General features: G+C 37.6%; 1 protein-coding gene across 1 annotated transcript; it reads left to right on the forward strand.

Annotated features, from left to right (window-relative positions):
- Positions 1 to 3,739: 3,739 nt before the first annotated feature.
- On the forward strand, positions 3,740 to 11,637 carry TMEM267 (transmembrane protein 267). The gene is made up of 2 exons (XM_009949607.2): positions 3,740 to 4,095; positions 11,302 to 11,637. The coding sequence occupies exons 1-2, from the start codon at positions 3,772 to 3,774 to the stop codon at positions 11,635 to 11,637; spliced, it is 660 nt and encodes a 219-aa protein (XP_009947909.1). The 5' UTR covers positions 3,740 to 3,771.
- The last annotated feature ends 374 nt before the right edge of the window (positions 11,638 to 12,011 follow it).

Consider the following 12,011-nt stretch of genomic DNA (forward strand, 5'->3'; position numbering starts at 1 on the left):
ACCCGATAACTTCTTGCAAAACTGGGGCTAAAATTTTGGAGAGCAGTGTTTCTAACTGATAATTTTAGCCATTGAATTTTTGTTTTGTGCTTACACCATGAGTTGAAGGGCCTCAGTGTCAGCTGTTTCCCCAAATGTGTATTTAAAGCTTTGATCTAAATGTCTTATGTCAGTTATTTACAATGCTGACTGTGCATTTGTTAAAATTATTTTTATAATTTTCTTAAATGAAATATATCAGCAAAATTGCATTTTGTGGGTAGAGGCAGAGGTTATGCATAATGCGTTTTATCTCATATAGGAATGTCATCAGAAATCAGAACTAAAAGCAGCGTTACCCTATCAGCTGTTGCGTGCATGTGTTTTGTGTAAACCCAGCCTAAATCTTTCCTTTAACATATTAACTGGGCTGACCACCCATGGGTTTCTAAGCATCATCATGTGATGTATCTATTTCCCGCTGTTCTGTTTTAACAACAATGTAAGCTCCACAACTATGCTTTCTGAGAATTATAGGATAGAAAAAACTATGACATTTTATTGTGGTGATTTGTAAACAGTCTGAAAATCATTATTTTTCAGACAAAAATACAGTTTCTAGTTTTATATTAAAAATTTTTGGACTAGTTTCGGAGATTATTTTGGTTGAACAGTGTTTTGCTTTTCCTAGTCTGATTTCACTCAATCTGCAGAGTTTTCATACTTACGGTGTTGCACCTGGGAATGTGACTTGATTTTTACAGAGACAGCAGTCATTTTTGCCTGTAAAAGATGGCAGAGACAGACTGTTTAAAAAGAACAGTTATGCCATGAAATGGCTTTTGACTAAGGGTAATCTGAAGCCACATTTTTGTTTCTTGTTCTTCATTCTGGCTCACACATGTGCATTCACATATTGTCCTTGTTTTCCACTTGGCATTGTTACCTTTATTTCATGATACATCATTCTCAAATCCAAGTAATTTCAGATTTCTTTTAAGTCTTTTCCTGTGTACTTTATGCACATGTTAATGATATCCACAGCAAAGCAGTGTAAGCCTACCACAGAACTGACACAGACCTGTTCCTGTTTGAATGTATAGGTCTCTGCTTATCTGTTTCAAGGTCAGTAATTGATGGGATGAAATTAAGAAGAATGTGACTCATAAATGCTTCATTAGGTGGGAATCTTTCAGGCACACAGTTACAAGGAAAAATCTGTTAAAATAGATCTCTGTATATTTTGAAATGCAATTACTTAAAACAGAAGGTTGGAAGTGACTGACTTTTTTTTCTGACTTTATGACAGTGAGTTTTACTATCTTTTAATTATTACCTTGTTCCATCTTTATTTGTGCCCTTGTCTTGTTTTATGGTCTTTTTGTCCTGCTTTTTTTAACAGAGCTTTTAAGCCCTTGCTGAAGTAGCTTTTAGGTCAATTATATTTGTTCAGCAATTAATTAAAAAGATGTTCCTTCTTTCTGCATTTTTGACTGTCATTCAGTTTTCATGTGTGTTTTGTAGAGTTTGAAGAGCTTTGTGTAGTATCAGTGCTTACTGCTGCTTGGTTCGATTTATTTAGGGTAGAAAAAATGATGTTTGATCTTTCCTGCATTGAACTGGGCAAACTGGATTCAGAAAGCACAGAAGCTCAAAGCTGAGGCATCAAGGATGTTTCCTACTGGAATAAGGCAACTGCAGTAGAAAAACCTGTTCTAGTCCCAGGGTAAGTTTGATTCTGAATACTTGTGTGCTCTTTAAAGGTATGTTGCTACATCAGCTCTTCACAGATTGGGTTCTTATACAGATTTCATGGTAATTTTAAGTAAAATGCAGTCTGACATGACGGTTGTATATGTACAGGAAACATTTATGAGGAGATTGCCATTAGTTCCTTAAAATTGAATTTATTCAGAAATGTACTGTGTATTTTAAAGTCACCCACCAGAAAATGGCAGTTCCAGTGTTTAAGGAAATATTTTGTGTCTAGACGTTCATTCAGAAGAGGCACAGTCATGGTTAACAGAGTCTAAACTTGACCCACTTTTTTTTCATCTGTGTGCAAAGTCCATGTATTATTCATGCTTTTGTCTTTGGTTTTTTTTAGTGTTTTCCAAATAAATGATTCAGCGGGCTTCTTTTTTTATAAAGACTAATGCCAGTAGTCGTGTCTTGTGGGTAAAAAAAAAAAAAAATAAAAAACCAGGCATGTAAATAATCTGGAAGAAACATTTTCTATTTTCTGGGACTTATAATCAATAATTTGTTGATCATAAACTATTAGTGTCAACGTTGTTAAAAGTACAATTTTTAAAGGAAGTCAAATACACTCATAGAAGGCCCATTTAGAATAAAAATTTACCTGATAGAACCGTATGAAGAAGGATTATCAAGATTTAAAATATTGCACAAAAATAGCAACCTCTTGGGACGAATCCATTTTTAGATAGGATGTAGTCTTTGAAACTGTGGTCTATCTCCATGGCTCCCCAAAAAGACAGAAGAGCATAACAGTTGGGACAGTTAGAATTGATACTGTCCTTCAAAGACTGCTTTTCAGCGTGCCTAATGTAACAAAGCTAGGGAAAACATAATTTATATGAGGATTTTTATTTCAAAAGTGTTCCTTTTAATGTTATCACAGAAATGAGTACTCTGTCTTTATAATCTGGGTATCTGAAAGTTGTTTCTTGGGAGTGGGGTGGGGGTGACTTTAAGATCTTGAATTATTTTTGGAATTTCTATTGAGGTGTCAAGCAGTTATTTAAGGACAGTGATTATTTGCAAGAAATCACCTTGTGCAAGAGGGTTTCATAACAGTTACAGAACACAAGTAGTTTTTAAGGACTTTTAAGTGATTATTAATGTGCTTCTATTTTCAAATTACACCGGTCAACTTCTGAAAAGTAAAATGCCTGGGATTAGTTGATTTTCTTTTTTTCTGTGAAAAGAGCTGTTATGAAGGTAATGTGGCAGCCAATAGACAAGTCCTAAAAGCAACAGTAGAGTTTACTGCTAGAGCACAAATTCACGTGAGGAAAAGCACATGTGGTTTTGCTCTGTAAGGAGTTAGTTTTGGTTTCTTCTATTTGACTGAATGGTTCTTGTCTTGTGTTTATGATAAGTAGTAAAGATATTTTAGTGGTTCTGTTTTTCTTAATGCTTATTCTATGTGCTAGTCTCCAAGCTAAACAAGTTGTTTCTCAGAGAGGGGTAGCAGGGCGATAATATGTATGTTTACAAAGTGTGTAAACGAAAATAGTGTTTTGGATTATAGATTAGAAACTCAGGTTTTGCCGTTGTTGCATAGAGAGATTGGGAATTTTTAAGCATCAGTCCTAAGAATCCTCCAAACTGAATCTCTTTTTGCTGTTACAGTGTAAAGGATTTAATTTGATGAATATTAGATATTTAAGCCAGGAGGAGCCTTGAAACAAACTCAGCATATTATCATAGACACGTTTAGAATTACTTTGTAAAATTTACCTTTTCAGAAAGAGGAGTTAGATCTTTCTGTTTTACAAAGGTGTTTGTTCTAATCAAAACAGATCAAGTGTTTTAATTCAGAGCTATGGTATTCAAGTCAGCAAATTAACTTAACTGGAATATTAAGTGCAAACATTGAATTTTGGGGTTTTTTAGGCTCAGTTGTAGCCGTGAAAACAAATGTTTTGTGCTAATGGATTTTTTTCTTTAATAACTTTCTTTCTGTTCTCTGACGTTTGCAGAACGACTGACAATACAAAGGACAATGCGCAGTGTATATCCTGGTGACATTTTGTGTGCTGTGACATGGTTTTTGCCATGGCATCTGAGACTGAAAAGGCGCATGCTCTTCTCCAAACGTTCAGCACAGCTTCAGTTATTTCTAGTGTAGGTTTGGGAGTATTCTGCTTTGTAGCAGACAGACTTCTACAGTTTTCCTTCATTCAGCAAAATGACTGGCTCCGAGCCTTCTCTGATAATGCAGTGCATGGTATACTAGGCATGTGGTCCTGGGCCATAGTGATTGGACTCAGAAAGAAAAGTGACTTCACTGAGGTCACTCTGGCTGGCTTCCTCGCCTCTGTCATTGATGTGGACCACTTCTTTCTTGCTGGCTCCCTGTCATTAAAGGTAAGTCAATAGATCAGTGATTGTTTCTTTCTTCATCACTGTTTACTTTATTGTTTTTCTACCATATCCTAAAGAAAAACAATTCCAACGATGCTTTAGTTAGATATAATTTTAGTAGATGTATAGGAATTATGTTTATATGCAGTTGTTATGATTTTAAAAGCCCTAAAAATATTTTGGATCTACTGTTGAGTTCTGCTCCTTACAAGGCTCTGAAAAAAGATTTCTGAAAGCCCTTATACACAATATCCTATATGTATCACATAGTTGCTTTGTTATCTCAGTTAAAGTTGAGTGCTACCATGCACACTTTGTGTATAGAGTGGACTATTCCATTTCTGTTTACAATAAAGGGTAGAAATGTCTGGAAAGTAGATAATCCAGCTGCTGTTTGATCTAATTTAGTCTTGCTGAGCAGTACATTTGGTTTTAGCCAGCCCTTAATATTTTTCCCACAAACGAGCTGTCATCTTTTAAAAGGCAGTCTGAGTTTGCCTTTAAATATAGTTCATTTTTTTAAAAAATATAAATAAAGTAATTGTCAAACTTGTTAATAAAATTAAGAAGTTGAATTGGCTCCTATTAAGGAATATGTGAGGATCATCCATTTGCAGAACTGCTTGTTAGGACAGAGTTTCCCAATAAGATTAGTACTACCAGATCATGGCGTTCTTTTTCAGTGATTCTCCAGTGGTGTAGATGTGTTCAGTTCCCACTTCCCCATTCACACACGTAGATGTATCCCTGTCTTCTTGCATACTCCAAACATACATACCCAGCTATTGCTGACCACAACAGGCTCTTCCAATACTCTCCCAGACACTTGGACCTTCTGTAAGGTCCGGCTGTGCCAGGCCCGGCCACAGTTCTCTTGCACTGGTCTCCAGACCTTGTGCTTCAGACAGACACTCCTCACCCCCAGCTAACTTCTGGTTGCCATAGCTAGAGCCCTGCCACTCTGCTTGTTATCAGGAATTTGCTCTGCTCAGCGACACAAGTCCTCACAGTTTGATTATGCTGGTGTTGCTAGCATACATATATGTGCAAGCTACTTACTCTCTCCTCCCCAGAAGTGTGCACTCGCACCTATAGATAGACCTGCCCAGGAGTAGGGGAAGATACCAATCTTCGTCCATTCAATCAGAGCATGACTTTGTTGTTTGACTGTCTTTTCTTCTTTCTCCTTCTCCAGTTTACTTGTAATAGTGTTATAGTTTTCATATGGATGACAGAGGAAATAGCTTCTAGGAAGGAGGTGGAGGGAAAATTACTGTTCTTTGTAATCCTTTGATTAACGAAGAGCAATGCAAAATGGTTTACCACGTTGTTTTGGTTTTTTTAAATATGTAGGACACAGCTAAATGCAAGAAGCATTATTGCTTGTAGTTGAGATGTGACTGTCAGACTTTGGATAGGAAAGTAGTTTTTGTTTACGTACAACATCACTATCTGTTGTAGGGAAAAGACGTTTTCCTATTTATGCCATTTGGTCAGTTTTCCCCTTTGTCTTTGACAAAGAGGGCTTTTTTACAGAATCACGGAGTGGTTGTAGTTGGAACGGTCTTCTGGAGGTCGTCTTCTCAAACCCCTGTGCTGAAGGAGACTCACCTGGAGCCAGTTGCTCAGGGCCATGTCCAGACAATTTTTGAGTATCTCCATGGATGTAGACTCCACAACCTCCCTGGGCAACCTGTTCCCACGTGCAGTCACTGTCACAGTGAAAACATGTTTATTTACATGCAGAAGGAACTGCCTGTGTTTCAGTCTGTGCCCGTTGCATCTTGCCCTGTCAGTGAACACCACTGGAAAGAGCCTGGCTCTGTTCTCTTTACACCTCCCTTCAGATATTGGTGCTCCTTGATGGTATCTCCCCTGAGCTTTCTGTGCTCCAGGCTGCACGGTTCCAGCTCTCATCCTTTCCTCCTATGCAAGATGCTGCAGTCCATTCATGATCTCAGTGGTCCTTCTCTGGACTCAATCTCAGTAGCTCCATGTCTCTTTTGTAGTGGGGAGCCCAGAACTAGACTCAGCACTCCAGAGGTGGCCTTACCGGTGCTGAGGAGAACAGGAAAGATCGTGTCCCTTGACTTGCTGGCAACACTCCTAGTGCAGGCCAGGGTACCCCTGGTCTTTGCCATAAGGCCACATTGCCGGCTTACATTCACCTTGTTATTCAACAAGTCGAATTTCCTCAAAACTGCTTTCCTGCCAGTCAGCCTCTGCCAACGCTGGTGCGCAGCATTGTTCCTCCTTAGGTGGTCCCTAGTCCTCCCCTTATCTCTATTTTTGCATATAGAAATACTGTAAAATTATAAAACTATGTAAAGAAAAGCAAAGTTAAGTTTCATTGATTAATGGATCCTATAATATTAACATTTTTATAACAGCATTTAAATCTGTAATTATTCTCACGTATATTTTCTTATTTTAAAATCAGTAAATGCAAGTAGTGAATGGCTAGTTATTAGAAAGTATTGATAAATTTTATTGCTACTTTTTCTCGCATTTGAGAGCATTGACAGTATTTTTTATTAATTATAACCACTAGATGACACTCTTCACCAATGTCAATTTAGAAAGTTGAGTATTGTATTGTATTGTAGAACTAGGAGGCGACCTGTCTCTTACTGCCTGCAGTGAGGCAAAGTAAAATATTCTTACACATTGCATGATGGAGAATGTGTGGCCTATCCCTGGTATCCCAAACAAAGTAAATTATTGCAGTTTCATTACTTAATTTGTTCCTGTGTTGTTTCAGTTCCTAAACAGCTAGCAATTGTTTTTCTACTATCTAGCCTAAAGTATTGTTGTTGACAGATCTTGTTTTCTTATTCTTGAAGGTCTCTCTGCAAAAGACAGGTGATTGCTATGCTCTCACCAAAAATGTTTTTCAGATCAGAAATACAAGATGTTGCAGGTAGAAGGGTAGCCCTTTAATAGCAAAATTTTACTTGGCTGAGGTAAGGACAAGGCAAGATGCCCAAAGGCTTTTTCATAGTCCTTTGCCTACAAACTCCTCCCTTTTCCATATGTTAAATAGGCTAATAAAGGATGTTCACCTGTAAACCACATCCTGTGCAGGTCTCTTGACCCTTACAGCAGCAGCAGCATTACACTTAGAACTTGTAAAACCATTATGCTTTAGGGAAAATCTCTTCTTGACTAGATAACTCACAAAAAAATCTGAAGGGCCTGGATTTATGTTTTCTAAACGTCTTACTATTTTTCTCATCTCCTCTGGGTTGCCTTTAGCCTGAATTATCTTTAAAGGGTCCTGTCCCAAACCGTGTGTGGTATTGTAGGTGAGACTTCATTTGAGTCGAATAGCACAGATTAATTCCTTTTAATGTCGCATGCATACACTTGTGTCTTTTTAAAAAGAACAAAAAATGTGTTACAGGTTTTACGTCTTCTTGCAATGCCATTGGAGTCTTTTTAGTTTGTGATATGATGTAATACCCATAAACTTTTCTGCTGTGTAGTTGCCTGGCTAGCTAGACCTGATTTTAATGTGTGATTTTTCTTTCCTCAGCTTAATATGATACGCCTTTCAGTTTCATGTCCTAATTTTAGGCTGTTGCCTACATAATTTATTACTTCGTGGGATACTTTTTTACTATGTGTTTGTTATTCCAGTCCCATTTTTCTCTTTAGATTGGAAGATTGAGGGTAACTGATTTAAGAGAATACAATGTTTACTGCTTGTGCAATGTATTACTGAAGAACTAATAAATTAAGAAATCTAATTTACCCACCACACAACTATTACTAATTTGTAACAATAGTGTTTTTCACATTACGCTACACAATTACCTATAAAGCTCTTCATCATCACCCTTAAATCTGAATATGGCTTCCTGTTTTGAAGTAACCCTTCTATGCAGCACAAGACAGTATTGCCTTCTACCTCCAATTGCTACCTTCACACTACACCAGTCATGCCTGTTCCTGCAGATCGCTATTTGGATTATTTGGCTATTGGGTTGTTTTTCACGATGTCATCATTATTTTTCTGGAGTATTCAGGGTAAATAGTCACCTATAGTATTTATATGTTTACTTTGATAAATACTTGTGTACCAAGTAGCGTGTGATCTGCCCTTTTGCCCACATTATTTTTGCAACAAGTATAAAGTCTGTAAAGACTTTACTACTTAGAATTTGTAGTTCTTTGTATTCTATGTAGTTTTTACTGTGTTTTATATGCACACAAATGTAGAAGAATCTAATAATCAATGTTTGAAGTGTCTCATTGACTAGCTCTGCAGGTGAAAGTTACTGCAGCCTGCCCTCATACTCAGCATTGCTGATAAACAAGAATAGAATGATGGGCTGCTCCCAGTGTCCCGCGGGATTGTAACCCAAACACTCATGTTGCAGAACAGACATGCAGAAATTGCTAGCTTGCTGCTTAAGTCTCACCAGCTTCTAGAAGTGCAGAGAATGCTGTCGGTGGCAAGCAAGATTGTAGCAGCAAACATATATAACACAGCTTGTTGATGTGCCACTGCTGACCAACCTGGGCTGCACAGGAGCATTTCTGGAATTGAAGAGTAAGCTTTGCACACACACAGTTAATTTACCATTGAATTTATAGATCAGCCTCAAAACTAAGGACTTCAGGCTTGTGAAGCATCACAGAGTATGAGTGAGGGAGCCCATGTTGTTAGATAATTCTGTGGTCACTTTGAGCATTAAAGTAAAGCGTTTGCTTGGATTCCCGTGCATGCGATTGTTGTCTCCTGTCTCCATCTGCTCATTTAGTGTGTGAGAGGGGCTGGAGGAGCAGGAACATCAAGAAGATCTTGCACCTGATTGGACGTGTAGATAGTTTGTGTTGTGAATAAATTCTGCTTGCAACCACAGCCTGATCTCTCTCATGGTCAGTGCCCTGCTAGATCTGCCCAAAGCACAATCATCTTTTTCCAGGAGATTTAAGGCAGAAAAGGCTTGTACTTTTTTTTTTTTTTTTTTTTTTTTGGTAAGATCTGGTGATTTCTAAAGGCAAACAAATTTGCCTGTTAGGAAGGAGGAATATGACAGCTTATATTGCCAAATAGAGCTACGTGTCTGTCTCTTGGGCTTGGCAACTCAAGGATGTAAATGTTGCTCTAGTTGCAGAATGTGAAAGAGAAAACAGAATATTCTTGTCTCAGAACTTGGGCAACAGCGTTTTAGAAGCCTAATGACTGTACTGCAATTACAAAATAGAATTCTCTTGCTAGAATTGAGTGCTCAGGTCTGTTGTATGAACAGCCCTGCCATCTAAAATTTGTATGAAAAAAATTTAAGCATCGCCTCCCCAAAAATGAATAAAGATCGGCACTAATACTGATAAATTGCATATGCAAATAACATTCAGATTCTCCTTGCTCACTGTGTTGCGGTTGGCACCTAACCTCCATAGAGCAGAGGAAAAAGACTTATTTAGACTTTGCCACTGATTTTTTCCAAGTGCAGAAATAGTGACCAGTCAATACGATATCTGGCAAAAATGTATCACCATCCAGGGTGGTTTTTCAAAATAAGGCTAGTATGGACTTTTTAGGCTCTTGCTGACAGTAACAAAAATCTGACTGTCTTTGTAGGGTAGGTGATAAACAGTTTCACCATCACAAGATTTTTCTACTTTAACCTGTGAACAGTCTGCTTGTGTAAAAGAGAAATGAAGTTGTAGAAAATACACCCTTTGCACCAACTATAAGGAGTTAACGTCTGTACTGCTACAGTTAAAAGTTGTTGAGAGTTTGTGAGCTTTTTAATCCTGTCACCTGATTGAGAGAGTCACCAACAAGCAACAAGTGGTGGGAAGTTAATAGATGAAGCTTTCTGCAAGCCTTTTAACATTGGCTTTGGTTTAAAGCACAGGCTGTTATATTCCAAGATGGTCCATAAGTTTCCATCTCTCTATTTCTTGGCTAAGGCTACATCAAAGTTTCCTTACAGAGAAGACAGAGTTCAAGCAGTTGTCTAAATTATCCATGAAAACTTGATGAAGCTATTCCAGAGTCTCACTGTCAAGGATTGTAGCTGTTGAATCCTGCAACAATTAACACAACTGAAGCATTAATGAGTGATTGTAGCAAGGCTTTGTTTCCTTTCTGCAGTAGATGCAGTGAGGGATGTGTTCAACATAACAATCAGATGCACCTTGATGTGCAAAGAGTTAAGACTCTGGTGCTTGTTACAGTCTTTCCAAATGTTCACCAGCGTCTGAATTGAGGCAATTGATACTACATCAGCACATGTATAGAACTTTTAGTAATGTGCTGTCATTTCTTCTGTGCTTACAGAAACAAGAATCTACTTATTTGTTGCTTAGAAATCCAAAATATTTCGATTTAATTTTTATTTTACCATTTTTTGGTTAAAAAAAAAAATTGAATTTGTGGAGATAGTTCTAGCTGTTGCTAGTAAGTACGTCCAGAATAGTTTCTCAAGTATGTATATTAAAATGATAATTATGACTTCTTTAAACGTCTAAATTTAATCTCACTAGCTACACCTTCACCTTAATTAAAACCAAATTATCAGTCTTTCAACTGAGTTAACACTAAATAAGTTGTTGATACAAAACCCCCAGTCACAAATGATTCAGATGTTGGCTTCTGAACTTGTCTTTTGCCTGTCCATAAAGAATACTGTGTCAAGACAATCAAAATACATGTAACAGATCGTACTTTTGTTGGAAATTATTGTTCTGTTTTAGATATTGTCCAGCTAAAACAACTGCACAGGTGCTAACTGTGGTATAATACAGGATGTATTTTTGAAAATAAATGCCATTAAATCATATGAAATATTTCAAGTAAAGCAGATTAAATATTTCAAGTGTATTGTATGATTGTTTTAATTATCTTAATTTTAAATACATATAAACAGTACAGCAGACTGTGGAAGTTCCTGTATACCACATGACTATGTGGCAGATAGCGTACCTCATCCATCTCCCTCTGTGTTTTACTGTCAATAATGCTTAGTAGGGTGCATGATTCATATTATACAATAGAGAGACAGGGCAACACATGGCTCTCATACATCTAAATAGTCATATTGCTGATTTTGATCAGCTACAGTGGAAAGGAACAGTATGTTGTTCTTTGCAGTTCCACTTAGCCACTTGGTAATACAGCTGTGAACATCCACGAAACATTTCTTTTCTTGTCATGGTTGTAGCCATTGCCAATTATATTTTTCTTTTCTGCAGGCTGCTCTGACTCTTCCACAGAGACCACTTCTTCATTGTTCTACTGTGATTCCTGTTGTGGCTCTGACATTAAAGTTTATTATGCACCTTTTCAGGCTTAAGGATTCATGGTGCTTTCTTCCCTGGATGTTGTTTATATCCTGGACTTCTCATCATGTCCGTGACGGGATTCGTCATGGCCTCTGGATCTGCCCATTTGGAAAAACTCCTCCTTTGCCGTATTGGCTGTATGTGGCAATTACAGCATCTTTACCTCATCTATGTTCATTTGTTATGTATTTAACAGGCACTAGAGAATTAATGTCTATAAAACATGGAATCCGCATTGATGTATAAGAATGATGGCTCTTAAAGGTTGTTTGTATTGGCACTTGGAATAAGCTGTCTATTTATCACTGAATTGGTTTTCTTATGTTTCCTACAACTTCCAGAGCTAGGCCTTTTAACCCTGTGGAGCCAGTTACAGCTCCTGTGTCAATTCCTTGTGGTCATAGAAACCTATTTAATTAATGGTAATAATTTTATATCTATACATTCCCATTGTAAAATATATAGTCTTCCATTATAGTTCATGCACAGCTAGCTGATTTATCACAGAATCACAGAATGTTAGGGGTTGAAAGGGACCTTGAAAGATCATCTAGTCCAAGCCGCCTGCCAGAGCGGGACCACCTAGAGCAGGTCACACAGGAACACGTCCAGGCGGGTTT

The sequence above is a fragment of the Leptosomus discolor genome, chromosome Z (genome assembly GCF_034619465.1).
Source record: "Leptosomus discolor isolate bLepDis1 chromosome Z, bLepDis1.hap2, whole genome shotgun sequence".
NCBI lineage: Eukaryota > Metazoa > Chordata > Aves > Leptosomiformes > Leptosomidae > Leptosomus > Leptosomus discolor.

Bases quoted from the DNA above. Each gene is read 5' to 3' on its own strand.
- TMEM267 (XM_009949607.2), top strand. From the start codon at position 3,772: ATGGTTTTTGCCATGGCATCTGAGACTGAAAAGGCGCATGCTCTTCTC. The intron at 4,096-11,301 runs GTAAGTCAATAG...TCTTTTCTGCAG, and splicing joins CTGGCTCCCTGTCATTAAAG to GCTGCTCTGACTCTTCCACA.